The 20,190-nt window shown below is 45.8% G+C and overlaps 1 pseudogene and 1 gene segment (V, D, J or C); both read right to left on the bottom strand.

Annotated features, from left to right (window-relative positions):
• Positions 1–1,393: 1,393 nt before the first annotated feature.
• LOC130037573 (immunoglobulin kappa variable 1-39-like) lies at positions 1,394–4,309 on the bottom strand (annotated as a pseudogene).
• A 13,845-nt stretch (positions 4,310–18,154) lies between these two features.
• Positions 18,155–18,632, bottom strand: LOC130037567 (immunoglobulin kappa variable 1-12-like). The segment is given in 2 exon segments: positions 18,155–18,474; positions 18,584–18,632. Coding segments are annotated over 2 exon segments (369 nt in total).
• Positions 18,633–20,190: the final 1,558 nt, after the last annotated feature.

Here is a 20,190-nt window from a genome sequence, read left to right as displayed (position 1 = left end):
CTAGAGGACAAGGAAGGACCGGAGAGAAGAGAGAGTGAGGTTTCAGAGCTGTTCCCCTGTCATGTTGCTAGATCACAAGGCTAATTCACTGAAACCTTGCAGTCACTGCCTAAACTCCAACATAGCACCAAGACAGAATGCAAACAAACAGTAGCCAGGATCAGATTCTGATTTTTTATTATTTATTTGATTACTGTGTGAGTGGATGTGGTGCAAAAGCTGCTGCTTAGTGCTGAGAGAGTGTAATGGTCTCTCTAGTCAATTCTTGGCCAGTTGAGCCAAACAATTCCGTGTAAGAGATGAGAATTTGTAGATTTTGGGGGCATTTGAAACTGGGGATGACCAGCGCCCCCCCCCCCCCGCCATTCCTTTGCACATCTGGCCCTCTGTCCTTTGAAAAGAAATCAACATTTTTCCACCAATGTCATCCCATATTTTATATTCCCCTTCTAGGGATTCAAGTCCAAGGAATATCAATATTGCTAGATAAATGATGGTCTTTGGTCAACATTACTGGGATAAAAATCATCAGTAATATGAAATTTCTTAATAAGACAATGATTTCCATACATTTACATTCCTTCTGAGAGGGTCAAGGCCTGGACGTGCAGGAAAGCTCAGGCACTGTGATCCAGGGTATTTTCCATGAGGCCTCGGTATAAGACATTGGGCTTACTACAGGGTGTTGACATTTTCTTTTTCTATATGATCTCTTATATCTCTGAATTGCCCCCATCCCCACCTTACCTTGAAATGAAGTTTATATTCTTTGCACATTCAAGTGTATCCCGGATAGTATATCACATTTCCTTACACTAAAATTGTTTTATTTCCAATTAAAGATTTCAGAAAAAAATCCCTCAGTAAAGGAAGTAGATCTCATTCTTCCACATGCCAACATGCACACACAAACCACAGGACTGTGAGGGTTAGTCCCCTGGTGAGACGCATTCTCTCCCTCTATCCCACATCAGACAAGATATCATGGCAGGGGAGGATGCGCCCTGTGAGACGCCCTCAGTGTGAGGCTATGAAGCTACTCACGTGTCCTCACAACTGGGGTGGAAACATGTGTATTGTTAGTAACTATCTTTAAAAACATGGTTCCTAGACCTTCTAGAGTGACCAGGCCAGCATATATGAACTCTGAATGACGCTGTCACCTACTTACTTCAGGAAAATAATCTCTATAAATTCAATCAGCAGATGTGTTGTCATGTCTGTGCAGCTGTGATGAGATTAAAAATAATGGAGCCTAAAAATATTTCTTTGACATGTCCTAGAATTGTCCATCATTGCACTGCCTGGGTGCATCTGACACACCCTCAGTAGGGGGAGGCACCAGGAGGAGCAGCTAGGGCAGCCCAGACTCACACAGCTGATCTCTGGAGGTTTATGTTCTGGCCTGTATCATTGTGGGAGGTTTATAACACTGTTGACAGTAATACGTGGCAGCATTCTCAGGCTTGATGTTGCTGATGGTGAGTGAGAGTGAAATCTGTCCCAGACTGACTGCCACTGAAGTGGGAATGGACATCTTGTCCTAATTAGGTTGCCTCATAGATGAGGAGTCTAGGAGTTTTCCCTGGTTTCTGCTGATACCAGGCTAACCAATAGTTAATGCTCTGACTGGCATTGCAGGGGATGGTGATATTCTCTCCCAGAGATGCAGACGTGGATGGAGTTTGGCTCTTCTTGATATCACAACTGGCACCTGAGATAAAAATATAAATGGATATCTATATCATTAACCATAAGTTAGATAATTTCTCTGAAGAGTCAGGAATCCACATTCATATAAACCCGCATTTCCCTCCTTACCCAGGAGCCAGAGCAGCAGAAAGTTGAGGAGCTGCACAGGGGCCCTCATGTCCACTCTGGGTGTGACAGACACTGGACCCTGCAGGGTGACACAGACTACTATTGTGTTTCCAGGCATGAGCTCTGAGGACTTGCAAATGAGAGGGGGCTGTGCAGGCTGTGCAGGCAGAGGGGGGAAGGTGAGTGTGGTGACTAGCCCAGCTACAGGGAAGTCAGGGGTGTAGGTCCCTCTGGAGAAGCAGAAATTTGCCCACAGAGAACATGCTCTTCCACGGGCCCCAGAAGGGCCCCAGTGTGAGACAGAAGGGTGGGTTCCTGGACTCCTGAGACTCAGGACACCCCTTCTTGCTCTCTCTGACCCAGGGACAGGCTCTGTCAGACCACAGCCACAAAGACCCTCTTCGGAATTGTAGATTCCTTCAACTTCACATCTTTGGATCAAATTGAGGACATGCAAGCTTCCATTAACTTTTGATGTCCTGATATTATTGGTTTTAGAGATGTCACCACTTCCAACTGGAAATTCATGTTAACAGCAGACAACCTGTGGGTCCTTGGTTAAGAAGCCCGTGTCCAAATACATTCCTTAGAAACAGTCTCACCACTTCCACTCAGCCTCAGATTATTGTGTTTGGTCTATACATGTAGAAAAGCTTTCTAACTTCCCAGAACCACTGACATGCACTCTTTTCTCTTTACCATTCTTTTATGTTTTTCAGTCCCTCTTGCCTGAAAGATTCCCTTCTGAGTTGACCAGGTGAAAATGAGTCCAGAAGGGATAGATAAGATGAGTCCCACCACTGAATTCCCCTTGAATAAACTGTGCCACTTCACCTCACATCCTATATCACACATCTCTTATTCATGACTTTGTTTTGTTTTTTGTTTTTGTGGGGTTTTTTTTGCTTTTTGGATCACACCCAGCAATGCACAGGGGTTGCTCCTGGCTCTGCACTCAAAAATTACTCCTGGCGGTGCTCGGGGGACCATATGGGATGCTGGGAATCGAACCAGGGTTGGCCGTGTGCAAGGAAAACACCCTACCCGCTGTGCTATTGCTCTGGCCCCTATTTTTTGTTTTTGGACCTAGCAGTTCCTAGGGCTTATTCCTGGAACTATACTCTGGAATCACTGACAAGGTTCAGTTGTGGGTTACTTTAAGGGATGCTAAGGATTGAAACTGAGTTTGCCACATGCAAGGGTAACACCCTACCATCTGCACTATCTTTCCACATACCTCTTCTAACTTTGGGTAGCTCTCAGCCATCCCAGGTGCAGGGCATTGACACTCAAGTAAGACTAGGGTATAACCCCACAGAGAAATGATTTGCAGGTCTTAGAGAAGGGCATCAAAGAGGGCATCAGGGTATGCCCAATCTAGGATTTAGGCTCTGACATGTGCTCCTACTCCAATGAGCTAGTGAAGGGAGTAGACTACTGGGCGAGATGAGTCAGTTTTGACTCTAGTGATGATTTCCCCACCCACACTAATTCCCATTCATTCACTGTTTCTTCTTTCAGTAGAATGCCCCTGGGATTGAAAACCAGCAAAATATTGAAAGCCCAATGGACCCTCCATATCATCGAATGCAGGCTTCATGATATCCGAGGACACTCCTCCATGAACTATTGACCCAACTGGTAGCTTTCTATTTATGCAGATTCCAGAGTCCTGGGAATGGTCAGAGATCCATGGAAGGTAGCACAGAAGCTCCCATGGGAGCCCTACAGTGATCATGGAGTCTAGAGGAGATGGGTTTCCTCCCAATGATCATTTGTTGTCTGGGGCCTCCCCTCGTGCTTCTGCCAGACAAGGGCAGCACAGGTAGCCTCATATTCTGCAGGGCCCATGACAGGATCCTCCATAGACATTTGAGGTCTCACACCTGACCCAGGCAGGAGAGATTTCACCCTACACAAACACACAGACACACACACAGACACACACACACACATACACATCCCAATCCAGAACTGATTTTTAAGGATGTCAAGGTTCTGTCCTCACTGGAACACAAGAGGCCAAATGAACAGACTTCTAACCAAGACCTACTCTATAATTCCCATCAGCTCACTTTCAAATGTACAATCCTGCACAAGGATTCATTGAGACCAGGGAAAAGAGGGGTTGCTAGTGACAGGATGGGAGAGAAAGAGATCTCAGTTACAAAGGAGACCCGAGGAGAATGAAGGCAAGTGAACTGGGTGTGTGTACTCAGAAGAGCAGCTCAGATCAGATACACAACTTTTCCTGCACTTTCTCCTCCAGAGGAGTTGGCTTGAGGTGGTTATGATGGCCAGGGGAAGGGTTGGGGGGAGAAGGAGGATGAGACTCCACGTTATTCAAACAATCCTGCTGTCACAAGAGTCCCTAAGACTGCTCATTCCATCACAGGAGCAGCAGATTGGGTTCAGCACACAGAGATTGTCTGAGCTCCTGTGGCAGCTTCTTCTGATGGTGAGGAGGGGTCAGAAGAGCTGTCACCATCCTGCCTAGCCTCGCGGGGAATGGGGTAAGCAGAAGCTTCAGAACCAGATTCAGTCTCTGATGCTCTGAACACACATATTGGCCCTGCAGGGACACTGACCTTCTCCTGGAACAGCCAGGGGGACTGGAGGTGGGTGGCATTGTATTCCCTATGGCATCTGAGTGGAGCCGCATAAGGACACCCAAAACATAACTATCAAGGTGATAGTTCATTCCGTTTGATGGATTTCTGGTTGAAAATAAACCGTCAGCAGTTTCATCAACAAGTTAATGCCTGACAAGGTGAAAATGATTTCTGAGATCTCCACAGCAGTCAGAAGAGAAGAAAGAAAAGGAGGAAAGTACTGGGTATGCCAGAGGTAGCCCCTGCTTAGAGGATGTCAAATGTGTAGCATCAACTCAGGGTTCTTCACAGAAGCACACATGCTGGGGTCGCACACCACACACATGTGGATTCTCACACTCTGGGAGGTTGGATAGGAAGGTCAAGTTCCCTCAGGGTCACTTCCTGTGAGACCCTACTTCTGTCCGCAGGAGCCCCTCTCTCCCCTTGTCCTCACAAGACTCTCTTTGTACCTGTGGGGACTGGGCGCGGGGTGGGATTGTGTTCCCTGATGTCCCCATACTCCCATCTAATCCCTCTCCCCTGAGCTCATTTTACCTTAAGTGACTCTACAGCACTATCTATGAAATATCACATAAGAACTTAAAAAAATTATGAGCACTGGATGGGGGATCAAAAGTCCATAGCAGAGAGGCAGGACAGGACTTCTATCCCCACCAAAGGGTGAAAATTTGACTACAAATCTGACTCTAACAACTTTTATACTTTCCCACCACAGCCTTGTCCCTGCTGACAATGGACCTGTTACTGTCTCAGAGTTTCTAGGATTCAGGGTCTCTCCTGTATTGTATAATGTTTGTCTGCCATCTAGTGGTCCTTATTTGATACAGCAACTTTTCAGCTGATGATGATCTATCTCAGTGCAGCTGCAATTTAGAGACTTTTCCCAAGTCTTTGGAACAGACATTGTAATGTCCATCACCAAGCTGAAGTATTCAAAGATGTACCTTGCTAACCCTAGCAGGGTACAAATATAATTATTACTTTTTGGATCATGATCGCATTTGTCTGTGACCAAGCTCTTAACTTATAGTTAAGCATTATGGCACTTTGGCCAGGCCCATCTTGATGCCAGGGTAGCACATAGTTTATCTCTTGCCCTGGTTCCATCCAGTCCCTCCTCAGGACTCTGTTTTTGGGGGTCCTAGGAAATAAGGGCAGCTGAGGCTTAGTGAGAGAACAGATGCCCTGGAGGAAAATATCACTGAGAATCACATTACAAAAGGATAGCATAGACTGTCTTCTGTATTCATACAAAAAGGACATTGCTCTGAATAAACTATGCAAAGGATTTAGGGAGGAGAGAAAAACAATATTTACAAGTCAACAGAGCACAAAGAAAGAAGTTACAAATAAACACAGAAGAATGGGAGCACTGATGGGAGCAACCCAAAAAACCTAAACTACAACTACTTAGGCTATAAAGGAAGGAAAAAACAGTGTTATCCTACACTTTTCCAGTGTGTGACAGAGGATACGAATTATAGTGGAGAGACTTGAAATGTAGCTAGAGAAACTCAGTAGTTTTACAGTTAAGTTTAGTATAATTTAAGACTATGAAGCCATGTCTTAACAGCAGCAATTTCTTATGCTATACACTATACACCCTGTTTAGACTTTTCCCCAGATAATCATGTGTTTTCAGGAAGCAATAAGCAAGACCAGGACGAGGAGGCTGCCAACTATTAATCACAGGGTCTGCCCCATGCTCATGTCACCCATCTGGTGCATGGAGGCATTCTCCCTCGGCTTTTATTTAACAACTGCCTTTCCTAATAAATTTTGACATTTGACTAAGAGTCTGTTGCCTGTGTGGGTGACTCTGTGTTGGCCATGCTGCATGTGTGAGTCTTTGAGCACCCGCTGCCCTAGACCACGATCATCACCTCATTCCTCAGGTCCCTATAGTTACAAGATAATGACAAGAGACCAAATCGAACAATCACAAGGTGCAAGTTTTAAACTGCCTTGCTAAGTATTTCTTCCAGTGCATGGACAAAGTTCTGCTATCTGGAGGGTATGAAAAGAATCTTTAGGCTTTCTTGGGATCTGCAATGTTTTCACCGCATTACAGAAATGAAGGTAGAACGAAATGATGCAAATGTAAACATTGTCCCATGCTCTATTCTTTGCAGTAAGGTTGCTGCTTATGCCAAAGGGCCAGACGAGTTGCCTTTCCTGTTGGGGATGAATGACTTTTTTCCTAGACATTTACCAACATTAATTGGATGTCTCTCTGGAAGTGAGAAGAGGGTGAGGCTGTTGATTTCTATATAACTATATATGAAAATAATAGTTCTTATAATGTGTGGGTTTATATTTTACACATTTGTGTGAATGTGATAAACCAGCATGTTCCCTTCCCTATGGCCCATCCAACACCCAGACCAGCATCATGAAGGGTAGGTTCCCCACACAGGGGCCTCTGTGAGTCAGCGAGGAGCTGCACGGCTCTAGGCTAAGAGAGACATGGGGGTCCTGGAACCCTGGGACTCAGCAGGTATTGGGCAGGATCTAGAGGACCTGGGTATCTCTAGAGCAGATCTTGGGGACAGTGTCCACCAGGTGAATTTTCAGGAGCAGCACAGGAGGCTCAGGGTCAGCCTGGGGACAAAACCACCCTTAGTCAATTGTCAGCTTCCCATGGGGCACATGAGGAAGGTTCCCTGCCTGCCCCATTGTCTTTCCTGCTACAAGGATTTGACTTGGGAAGACTGTGTCTGCCCCAGTGAGCAAGGGTCAGAGAAACTCCGACTCTACATCTGCTTCCCATGACTCCACTCACCAAGAGGGTCTTGCACAGAAATCCAAGAAAATGAGTGAGAACTAGGTGTGACCATGGGCAGAAATGGGAAAAACTGGGGACCAGCTCTGAGACACATCCTGCCCATATGTGAGCAGGATGAACTGGGGCCTGTGAAGTCAGGACAGGGAGTCGAAACTGATACACTGGAGTCTCCATCAGTGCCTCGGGAGAAGCCCTGTAGGGTGCAGGTGGAGGACTTGAGAGGGTCTGTGAGGGCGGCCTGGGATGGGGGAGAATTGAAGCTACTTTTTTTGGTTTTGTTAGTATTTTTGTTTGTTAGTTTTTTCATTTGATAGTTTGAGGCCACACCTGACAGTGCTCAGGACTTATTCCAGGCTTAGGGATCACTTCAGGAAGGAAAAATATGTAGTTCCAGGGCTGTAATTGTGTTGACCACATAAAAGGCTTACCTGTTGTACTCTCTTTGACTGATATGAAGCACTTTGGTTTCATAAAAATGTATATTTCACAGTAAATTCCATTAATACTTAAAATCTTGAAAACATTGCGTCAATAGTCAGGCAATTAGGTAGAAATATATCACTTACAAATGTGGGCAAAACTGGGAGAGTGAAATGGGGTTGCCCATCATCTGTGATTTCACAACAACTGTTCATTCACAGCTCACAGACCCCTGCAGACCTTCTGCTATGCCAGGCTAGGCCTGTGCCTCTGACCAGGCCCTAATGTGGGTGTCTGCAGTACAGCAGGGCCTCTCAGGGTCCAGACCCACAGCTGCAGCCTCCTCCCCTGAGACCCCAGTGCCTTCCTCTCACTGACTCAGAGACTCTGCTGTCTGCTCACCAACAAAGAACATGTGTGGACACCTGGAGCAGGCCAGGCAGGGAGGTTTATGTTCGGGGATGTATCACTGTGTGAGGAACTTTTGTAGCTTGTATGCAGTAGTAAACGCCAATATCCTTAGGCTCCACCCTGCTAATCTGAAGAGTGAATTTGGTCCCTCACCCACTGCCACTGAACCTATCTGGAACCCCAGGTCTTCGGTTAGAAATTTGATAGAACGGTTGCCTTGGAGGTTGGCCTGGCTTCTGATGGAACCAGTTCAGATTGGTTTTTCCATCGCTGTGTAGGATACACTCACTTAACATGCAGGAGATGGAGATTGGCTCTCCATTGACGATGGACAGGGAGAGTGGATGCTGGGTCATGACATCACTTCTAGATCCTGGAAAATTGATTTTTAAAAGTATCAGATTACATTCTAAAATCAGGTTAAATTTATTGCTTCCATTCTGCAATTTATTTTAGATTAAATATTGTTTTCTGAGAAAGTCATTACTTGAATTATTTATACTCATGCACCAGAAGGATGTCATCACAGTGAAGAGACCTTAGGGATAGGGAAACTGGCCTCTACACCTTCCCTGGGCCATCTCCACTTTCCTGATGTTTCTCTCTCACACAGTCGACCCACAGACAGAACACACAAAAGACTAGTGGGTCACCCAAAGCCCCCTCCTGAACCCATTTTTTCTTTTCTCCCTACTCCCCTTACCTGGGATGCATAACATCAGCAGACCCAGAATCTGAGCAGGGAACCTCATTTTGAGAGTTGATCTGAGAAGAGCTGATAGATGAAGCAAGAGCTGACTCTTATGTGAAACTGTCCAATATAGATCCTATCCCGGGGACAGCATACAAATACAAGGGTGGATACATTGGTTTGAAAAGACCTCCAGGAAGGAGTCACAGTGATTCTGCAGCTCTGTGTTTGGAACATTTGCAGAGGAAATTAAGTCAAATTACAGTTTGATGGTGGATCAAACCAGACCTTACATTATAGCAGGACAGGGCTTCTATCCCCACAGCAGATAAAAATCTTGCTACAACTCACAATCTAACAGCTTTCATACTTTTCTACCACATCCACGGAACCCACTGTCTCTGCTGTAAAAAAGCTTTTACTGCCTTAGTATATCGAAGTTCCCGTATTTTATATTTTGAGAATATAGTTTAGACCAACTCATTTTCCAGCTCATCCCTCCAAACTTCTTCACCTGAGATACTTTCCCATTACTTCTACCTCAGCCTACGGGTGGTGTTTCCCCTCCTCATCTTCAAAAATTTGTTCGTTTCACAGATCTAATTCATGACACAGACCTGAAAATTACCTGACCTCCTTGAACTCTCTTCCTATTTTCATCCTCTTCCCCTGAGCATGTGTTCAGATGCAGTGGCTGAAACAGTCCAACTTGATCCACTTCTCATTGAATTTCCTCTGTCCCATCATATGTGCGTCCATTGCTGGAAAGTCCTGTTGATCCAGAGACACAGAGGCTCTCAGACCCCAGACATAAGACCCAATGTCTTAAGAATACTGCGGTGATAGCACTACAGGACAGCGAATGAGAACATCCTCACAGTTTACAGTTTATAGTTTACTAGACAAATACCTCTATGGGATGCAGGGTGCCACAAGGGGGCGTGAGGCAGTCAGTATGGAGTGAAGATAGAACCACACAAGAATAAGTATCACTCTGGGCTGGTGCAGAGGTCCATGCTGTGTGAGTCAGCATCTGGGTTCCTAAGGGTGCCATCCCACCACTCCATCAATATCGCTGTTTTTTCACTGTACAGGCTGTCCGTGTAACTGCAAACCCAGCTCTCCCTAAACAGCTTTATGGTCTCCTCACCACTGAATTCAGCACCCAACAGACCAATCCAGGCCCCCACGAACCACTAGCCCAGCAGGACATACATATTCTGGTAAAGGTAAAGGTAAAGGCCCTCCTGTTGATCGTTGATTTGCTCGAGCGGGCCCAGTAACGTCTCCATTGGAGAATTTGTTGTTACTGTGTTTGGCATATCGAATACTCTCGGTAGCTTGCCAGGCTCTCCGAGAGGGGCGGAGGAATCGAACTCGGGTCTGCCATGTTGGCCGCTTGTAAGGCGAACGCCCTACCGCTGTGCTATCGCTCCAGCCACGTTCTGAAGTACTGAGTATCCTGGGGAGGGTCTGGACTGTTTCCGAGGAAGCAGCAGGTCCCAGGGAAGTCCTGCAGTGATCATGGCATCTAGAGGAGACAGTTTCCTCTCCAGTGATCAGCCTGTGACTGGGGCCTCCACAAGTTCTTCTGTCAGACAGAAGCAGCTCCCTGGGCTCCTCTTCTGCAAGGCCCAGGACAGGACCCTCCAGACCATGTGCTCCCTCACATGCAGGAAAGAGAGATCTCCCCACCCTGCTGCCATTGCTCTTCTTGTAGGCGAATCTTGTTCCAAATGGATCTTGTTGCCTCTCTGAGGGAGTGTATAACAAATCCCTATATTATTGACTGCTCCCTGCTCTGTACTTACCAACAAGGTCCCTGTCAGGGATTCATGAAGACGTGTAAGTACTTGGGGTCAGCAGTGGGTAGCATGTAAGAGAAACCTCAGCGTTAACTCTGCAGCCACCACAGCCTGTGTGATTCAGATGACCTTGGGTCAGTGAGCCCAAAATAGAAGTTCTGAGAACCCATATATTCAGACTCCATCAGGGAGTCAGAGCAGATAGGTTGAGGCTGTGTGGAAGGGATTGGGAGGAGAAGAGAGAGATTTCAGAGCTGTCCCCCTGTCACATTGCTATCGGGGACTCCAAGTCCACAGACCCTTCAGGATAAGTTCTGAGGGTGGGTGGGGAGTGTCTGGGGGGAGGGAGGATCTGCGATGCTGGAGCACTTTCCTGGTGATGGTGAGGGAGCCATGTGTCTGCATCATTGTCCCAATCCTGACAACGCAGCAGGGTAGAATGCAATGAAAAGTAACCTAGGAACAAATACTGATTTTTTCTATGTGACTGGGATGGTGCAGAAGCCCCCGACCAGAGCTGGGGGTGGGTGTTGGCCACTCTAGACAATACTTGGCCAGTTGAGCCAAACAGTTCAATGCTAAGAGTTGAGCTCTTGGAGGTGTTTGAGGTTAATTATGCCAATCACATCCAGGAAATCCCCCATGCCTGTTTCCCAAGGTCAGTCAGGTGGTTCTAGAGACCTCCAGGAATGACCCCATTGATACTAAGGGAAACTGTGCTTCCAGGGATCACCTGTATGGATTGAAGTCATAACCCTCAATCCAGGTACTTTCTCTGCAGCTCTGGCTTAGGCTGATCTCTGGACGAGATGCTCCTTGAACTGTGTGGCCCTGCAGTGACAGAGTCCTGCTCCTAGAAACAGCCAGGGAAGTTGGAGAAGGCCACACTGCGTCCTTACTGACATCTTAGTGGACTATAAAACAGGACAACCCATACATTAACACCTGGATATTAATTCATTTATTCTGATGAATTTTCTGATCAGAAAACAAAAGAGACAACAACTTCATCTCCAAGGCAATGTTGAACATTTAGCCTTTAAATCTCAATCGAATCTTGAGGCTTTTTCCCTCAGAAATTAGAGCATCAAAGGGGTGAAAACAAAGAGAATGACAAAGTCCTCCACCACTTCTATGAAGTCCTCATGAGGCTGACCAGCTAAGAGGGATCCTGGGTATAAAGCATCAACTCAGGCTCCCTCCCAGGAACCCAAGGCTGGGGGCTAACACCACAAACCTGGGATTCTCACACTCTGGGAGGCTGCAGAGTGAAGGTCCAGGTCCCTAGGGTCACTCCCCTGAGACCCTCCTCCTGTCAGCAGGAACCCCTCCCTCCCCTTGTCCCCACACACCTCTCCTGGGTGTGTGGACATAGAGAGGGATCTCTGGTGTCTCTATACTCCCATCTGTGCCCTCCTATGACCTCACTGTACCTTAAGTGACTCTACAGCTCTATCTCCCATTGTAAACCTGCTTAGAGCATTAAAGCAGTCCATCCAAGACAGGCAGTACAGGACTTCTATCTCCAAAGCAGAAAAGGGTGAAAATCTGTCCCTGCTGCCACAGACCTGGGACTCAGTATTTCTCAGATCCAGAAACTCTCTTGTCACTCTTGGGGTCAGTCTGCACTCTGGTGGCTTCTGTGTAATACAGCAAATTAATAGTCTGGTGCTGGTGACCACTGTGCTGTTAGAAGATTAAGCCAGAATTTCCCTAAGTCTTTGGAACAGAGACTATAAAGTCAGTACCCAAGTCAGACTACCTGGAAATGTACCTCTTAAAGCCAATCGAATTGTCAGCTTCAACTTCTGTGCATTGGAGTCACCCACAGAGAAAGAGACAGACACAAAATAAGACCAACAATCGCACATAGAAAGACTCTCCAAGATTTAGGGCAGCCTGAGCAGCAACATTGAGATCTCAGGAAGCCGTTTATTCAATGTAATGTCACTCCCTCCAAACTGGGTCCCAACAGGTGAGTCAGTGTTTAAGTTGGCAGGGACATTAGGACAGTTAGTGAGCATGTCCACATTCAGTGGGTCCATGAGGAGCAGGGGCTGGGGTGTCCAACAGAGACAATCAGCAGGCACCCTAAAGTACAAAGTCTGGGCACTTTCTGATTATATTCTTGCCTCTGATGCCTTCTACAGCTATAAGACCAAAGCTTTTATTTTAGCCTTTTATCCGTGTATTTATATTTCTTTTGTCTACAGTTTTACGTGCCTGATTATGCAATCTCAGTCCAAAATTGTTTTTCCCAGGGACTATCTGGAACTTGGGGTTTGCCACAAGGGGAAAATTTCCAGCAAGACCATGTGGGAACAAAGTGGTTCATGTTCCTTAGAAACTGGTCAATTAGGTGAGGAGAAATGATGACCAGGTAACCAGGGTAGAGAGGAGATGTTCATCACAGGTAGGTAAGTGGTAGGTGCTATGATCCCAAGAGATGTGATGGATGTTACTGTGGAAAATGGAGGCGTTTCCTAAGACGAGGAGAAACCTGTAAGGATCCTGGTAAAGGTGGGGGGGGGGGGGGGGGGGACAGCTGAGAGCAGAGGGCTTCTGGCTCCTCTCTAGTGTGTATAGTCCAGCCTCATTCCTCCTCCAGGATAACCCAACCCAGCTCTGATGCACCATGGGATGCACCATTTAGAAGGGCTCAGGTCATTCGATCTAGACCAAGACTCGTAAGGATTGTTTCCATGAGTTTATGAGAGACCCAAAGTACCTATCCATCCACTGCTGACCATAATGCTTTCTTGGTGTGTTAGGATTCAAACCCAGGGCCCCGAACATTGGAAACATTTTTCTGTGTCAGTTACATGCCTGGATGTAGAATGATTTTGATCTTAAGAATAGCTTGTGTTTTTCCAATATCTGACTCTCTGTAATAGATATAGTGGAGAGATATGAAATGCAACTAGTGCAGCTCAGTCGATGTTTTACATTTGATTTTAGTAAAATATAAGACTATTTTGAGATGTCTTTGATGCAGCCATGTCTTATCCTATACACTATTCAACACTGTTATAAACTATTTCCAGTCTAACCATGTGCTTTTAAGAACAATAACCAACACCCACACACCGAGACTCCCATCGCTAATCATAGACTCTGCCCATGTTCTTGTCACCTCTGGGAAGTGTCAGACTCTGATGTGGATAAATCACTTGGTGCGCAATTGTGACCTGTCCTAGAGTGAGTTATTTTCGGTACAGATATAGAGCCCCACTCTACTGGGGACATGGGAAAAAAAGAAACTGTAGGCTTGCTTGAGATCTGCAAATTGCACTGAATTGCAGAGATGAAGAAAAATCACAATGAAACAAATGAAAACTTAACTCTCCCAATACTCACTGAACTTAATTGTGTTGCCTTTTCCAACAGGGCTTAGCTGTAAAATTAAATGGCTAATCCTTGATGTTTGTCGAACAATCATTGAATGTTTCTTAGTGAAGAAAGACAGAGGGTGGTCTTATGATCTCCTCTGATTTCTATAACTGATGGTTGCTATAGTGTAAGGATTTATCTTTTTTATGTTTTCACAAATGTGTAAAACCAGCAATGTGCCCAGCCGTCTGGCCTATCCACCACAGAGACCAACATCATGAAGGATAAGTCCCCACATAGGAGCCTATGTGATTCCAAAGGGAGGTCAACACAGCTCTGGGCTCAGAGTGACATTTGAGTTTTGGAACCTTGGGAAGCAACAGATGCTGGGCAGAACCTAGAGGACATGAGTACTCTCTAGATCCAATCCTGGGGACAGAGTCTATCATGAGACTTGTCTGATAGGAGCAGCACAGGGAGCTCAGGTCAGGCTGGTCCCAGAATAAAATCACCCTCATCCCATTGCCAGTTTCTCATGGGAAATCCAAAGAGGAAAGGTCACTGACTGCCCCATTGTCCTTCCTGCTACAAGGGTTCAGGTCTCAGAGGACTGTGTCTGCTCCAATGAGAAAATGTCAGAGAAATGAGAAATAATTAACAGGTGACAAGCGTACAGAGGAAATGTTCATCACAAATAGATAAGTCCTAAGTACTATGATCCCATGAGATATCATGAAGGATATTTTTGAAAAGGCAGGAGGATCCCCGAGTTGAGGAGAATCCAGTAAGTATAATGGCGCATATTGGGGTGGGATCCTACTCTACATTCAGCTTCCCAGGACCCCAATGACCTAGAATATTCTGTACAGGAATTCATGGAAATGGTCAAAGCCAAGGCAGGAATGAAAAAAAACAGGGTCCCACTCTGAAGGCACCAGGACCCCTGTGTGAGCAGGATGAACTGGGGCCTGTGAAGTCAGGACAGGGAGTGAGATCTGACACACTGGAGTCCCCATCAGGGACTTAGAGGAGAAGACCTGGGGGTGCAGGTGGAGGAGGTGAGAGCGATAGGGAAGGAAGTCATGGGATGTGTGAGCTGTGAACTTTGTTTCATTGTATTGGAGTCACACCAAGGAATGATCAGGGTTTCTTCCTGGCTTAAAGGAAACACTTCTAGGAATGGTATGGGATCCCGGGGCTGCAACACGGGTTGACCACATGCGAGACAAGCTCCTAACCTGCTGTACTATCACTTTGACCCCTTATAAAGCACTTTTCAATAAAATTTTAAATGCCACTCGGCTTTAAAGTCTTCTTGAAAAATTGTATCACTCAACTAATAACATAGGTAATAACATTTCTCTTAAAATATGTGGACAGGACAGGGAGGATGAAGTAGGGTTTCCCATCAACTGTCAGTTAAATACAACTGGTCATTCAGGGCACAGACCCCCCTGCATACCTGCTGCTCTCCCAGGCCAGACCTTTGCCTCTGACCTGGCCCTAATGTGGGGTACCTGCAGTTCATCAGGGACTCTCATGGTCCAGACCCACAGTTGCAACCTCCTGCCCTGACACCCCTAATGCCTTCCTCTCACTGACTCAGAGACTCTGCTGTCTGCTCACCAGCAAAGAACAAGTGTGGCCATCTGCGCAAGTCCATGTAGGGTGGTTCATTTCAGGGCTGTTTATCCATCATTGTGGATGTAAACTTTATAAACTGCATGCAGTAGTAAAATCCAATGTCCTCAGGCAGACAACTTATACTGGACTCGTGGCCCCACTGATAAGAACCTTATCATTTGTGTAAAATCAGCCACTGAGAGCTGCTTTCATACATTTATCCTCACACCCACGGGACCCACTACCCCTGTTGACCATGGGATACTAACTCAGTTATTGTCCAAGCACTTCTAAGATCAGGCTCTATGCCTTGTCAGTTCTGGGTTCTGTCTAGTGGCTATTTTCTGACACAACAGCTGAAATGATTTCAGATGGCTTGTGCCAGGGATTCTGTTCAAGACTTTTTATAAGTGCTTGTAATAGATATTACAAAACATATTATCAGTTCAGTTAGTAAGAACAAAAATGACTCTTCTAAATAAACTGATTAAGTAGTTGGGAAGTAATGACTAACAGGGGACAGACATACAGACTGGATGTGTGTCACCAGGAGTTAAGGACTAGTTTCTTTCATCCTCACATAGCATGGATCTAATTTAGGAAAGATTTTCCAGAAGGAGGAGGAAATGACAAGTGAGTATGGGAAAAATATCAGGGAGATAAGGGCTCCTAACTCCTGATGTAGATTTCTCAACCTGGCTTCGTGTCTCCTCTAAGAACAATCCAGACCAGATCAAAGACCCATAGAGTCTACACTAGCAAGAACTCTTGGCCACAATCCAATGGACACACTAACTTTGTCCATAGACTGGTGCCTGTGTCCATAATTGCCGTTAGAAAACAAAATTTAGAAACAAAACCAAGTATTAGTGCCCAACAGCAATATTTTAATTTTTAGATGTCCTAATGAACTGGGGCGTCAGATATGTGAAACGTGGTCACGGTCATCTGCATTCCTGACTCTAGATTATATTTAGCATAATAAAACTGTGCTCTGTGAATAGCTGTGCCTACATATGGACATTAGATACTTGAAATGTATCATGTGAAAATAATAGCTGTTTTTTAAATGTAATTTAAAAATATTAGTTTAGTCCAATTTAACTCTATCCACAATAATGGACCACATTAATGGTGAGGTTTTATGCAGTAAAGTCTAGCCAAATTCGCAGTAAAACAGGGTCCAATAGTTATTCCCGTTCCCTCAGTCAACTGTGTGTGATACACATGTCAGTATGGATGCCACATGTGGCAGATATCTGGAAACTGCCCGGGTTTCTGCTGCTGCTGGACACGTATGGAGACTCTGTTGAGCCCCTGAGGGAAGCTGGACATTGGGCCCACAGGCTGCACTAGAACCTAGACACGGAGATGGAAGTCCAGGGTGTCCCTGAACTAAACTAATATTTTTGTGTTGTGTCCCCAAGATCTTGATGATGCCATTGATGTGCTAGAGCAGGCAGGGCTATGACACTGCAGGAGCTGAGCCAAGGTGTCATCTCAGTGCCCGGGTCACAGGCATCTGCCCTTAAGCCCCCACATTCCCGTTCTCAGCTGGAGTCAGAGCCCAGGGTCTGGGGGGTCTCAGAGCCCATATTCAGGGAACAGCAACTCCATGGCCCAGGGGCTTCCTCCCCACAGCAGGGACCAGTTTGACAAGGCTCTCCATGGTAGGTGTGGGTTCATAGGGATGGAAAAACAAAACATGGCATGAAGTTAGGGACTCCAGTCTTTTAAAAGGATGTAACAATTTTATTCTTGGATATCACCTTGCATCGAATCTTTCCAATGAGGTAATTGAATTAAGAATTAATTGTCAGAAATTATAAACTTTTGTCCTATTAGAGTAGAAAATTATATCAGTAACATGAATTTCCTTAGAGAACAATGATTTCTTCTCCCATTTACATTCACTGAGAATTTTTAGAGCCTGGGTCTCAAGGGAAACTCAGTCATTGTGACTTTGGATATTTTCCCTTCAGGACAAGAAAGCAAGACTTTGGGTTTAGTACACAATATTGAAATTTTATTCTTTCATATGATCTCTTACTTGCCTTCATTTCCTCCAGACCTTTATTGTATGAAATGGGGTACAAACAACATTTCACATTAAAGGGTATGAAACATTGTTCCTGTCATTAAAGTTGGCTTTTCTTTCAGTGGCAGTTTAGTCTCAAATGTCCCCAATCAAAGAAGCACATCTCTGTCCCTCCCAAAGTCCTTCAGGTGCTGACCCCCGGCAAGATGCAGTTTCTCCCTCAGTCCTCATCAGAAGATTCTTATTGGTCAGGTGAGAATGCTCCCAGTAAGAAGCCATCGCTCTTCAATGTGGGAAACTTTTCATTATGATTTTAAAATATCTATTAAAACAATGATTTCTGGACCGTCTAAAGTGATTGCTCTTGCATGAACTCTGATCTATCGCAAATATTCTTGACGAAAAATAATTTCAATAAGTAAAATCAGCAGATCTATTGTCATGCCAGTACTGCTGGTATAAAAGCGGGGAATAATGAAGGTAAAAATGTTCGTTCTATTTGTACAGGAGCATTCTCTCATATCACAGCCTGGCTACATCTGACAGTCTCAACCATGGAGGCAGCAGGAGGAGCAGCTGTGGCAGCCCAGCTTCACACAGCTGATCTCTAAGGGTTTATATTCTGGCGTGTATCACTGTGAGAGGGTGAACATTATACTGTAGATAGTAATAAGTGGCAGCATCCTCAGGCCTCAGGCTGCTGATGGTCAGAGTGAAATCTGTCCCAGATCTACTGCCACTGAACCGGGTAGGGACATCTGGTCCTAAACTGATTGCACCATAGATGAAGAGCCTGGGAGCTTTCCCTGGTTTCTGCTGATACCAGTTTAACCAATTGCTAATGTTCTTACTGGCCTTGCAGGTGATGGTGACTTTCTCTCCCAGAAATGCAGGCACAGATGGAGGCTGGCTCATCTGGATATCACACCTGGAACCTGAGATAAAAAATATAAGTGGATATCATTATCATTAATCTTAAATTAGATAATTTCCAGAGAGAGAGAGAGGCAGCCATATTCATGTAAACCCACATTCTCTCCTTACCCAGGAGCCAGAGCAGTAGGAAGCTGAGGAGCTGCACAGGTACCCTCATGTCCACTCTGAGTGTGACAGACACTGACACTGCAGGGTGACACAGACTATTATTGAGAGTCTAGGCATGAGCTCTGAGGACTTGCAAAGGAGAGGGGGCTGGGTAGGCAGGGCAGGCTGGCAGGCAGAGAGGGGAGGGTGAGTGACTTCCCAGCTGCAGGGAAGTCAGGGGTGTGGGTTCTTGTGGAGAAACAGAACTTTGACAACAGAGAACATGCTTCTACCTGGGCCCCAGGAGGGCCCCAGTGTGAGCACAGAAGGGCGGGTCCCTGGTGTCCTGAGAGTTAGGACAGGGTTTCTTATCTTTCTGCCCCAAAGACTGGCTCTGTCAGACCACACACTGTCAGACACACTGACCCTCTCAAGGAATTGTACAGACTCCTATGTTTCACAGCTGTGGATATACTTAAGACAAAGAGATTTTCTTTTTGATCTGGAATACCTGTATCCTGGCAAATTATAGCCAGGATAAATTTATGATTTTTCTCCGATTTTTTGATTTATGTGTCAGGGTGTGATGCAGTAGCAGCTCATCAATGCTGCAAGTGTGTTTTTTTCCTCTAGGCAATTTAGGCCAGCTGAGCAAACCAGTTCCGTGTAAAACTTGATTTACAGCTTTTCAGGCCTTATTGTGCTGGAGACCATCTGGGCACACCCCCATGCCTGTGCTTACCAAGGTCAGTCAGGTAGTACTCAGAGGTTTCCAGGAATGCCCCATAGACACTCGGGTAAACGGTGGTGCCATGGATCCCCTGGGTGAATTGAGGCATTAACCGCAAGCCCTGTACTTTCTCTCCTCACTGGCTGGGGCCCTCTCAGGATGAGATGCTCCTCACATTCTATGTGGCCCTGAAAGAGACAGGGACCCACTCTTGGGAACCAGTGAGGGAGGTTGGAAGGGGCCCACACAGTATCTGCACTGACATCTTAGTGGACAAGCAAACAGAATTATCCCTCCATTAAAACCTGGAAATTAGTTCACTCAGTCTGATGCATTTTCTAATCAGAGAAGAAAAAGAGCCAATAACATCATCTCCAAGGTTAGGTAGGAGTTTTAGCCAAAAAGACAAGGAGGAATCTCAGGCTGTTTACCTCACTATTCAGATGAGGATAAAGAGACTAACGAAGCCCCCCAAGCTCCACACACACTTCTCGCCCCCCTTACACACACTTCCACAATGAGAGACCCCGCTCAGAGGACGTAGGGGTGTAAAGTCTCAGCTCAGACTCTCCTAAAGGAACACGCAGGCTTGGGGCTAACACCCCACACACAGGATTCTCACACTTCGGGAGGTTGGAGAGTAAAGTTGGAGCTTCAAGTTTCCTCAGGTCACTTCCAGTGAGACCCTCCTCCTGACAACAGGAGTCCCTGTCTCCTCTTGTCCAGCAGGTCTCTCCTGGGTGGGTGTCCGATGGGACAGAGGGGGTTCCCTGATGCCCCTATATTCCCATCTAATCCCCCTCATGTGAGCTTAAGTGATTCGACAGAACTATCTCCAACTATGAATACTAAATATGGGATAAAAACAGTTCATACTACAAGGGCATGACAAGACTTC

Source organism: Sorex fumeus, unplaced genomic scaffold (assembly GCF_029834395.1).
Source record: "Sorex fumeus unplaced genomic scaffold, SorFum_2.1 ptg000006l, whole genome shotgun sequence".
Lineage (NCBI taxonomy): Eukaryota > Metazoa > Chordata > Mammalia > Eulipotyphla > Soricidae > Sorex > Sorex fumeus.
The sequence above is the reverse complement of the archived record's forward strand: the minus strand, read 5'-3'. Positions and strand labels throughout refer to the sequence as shown.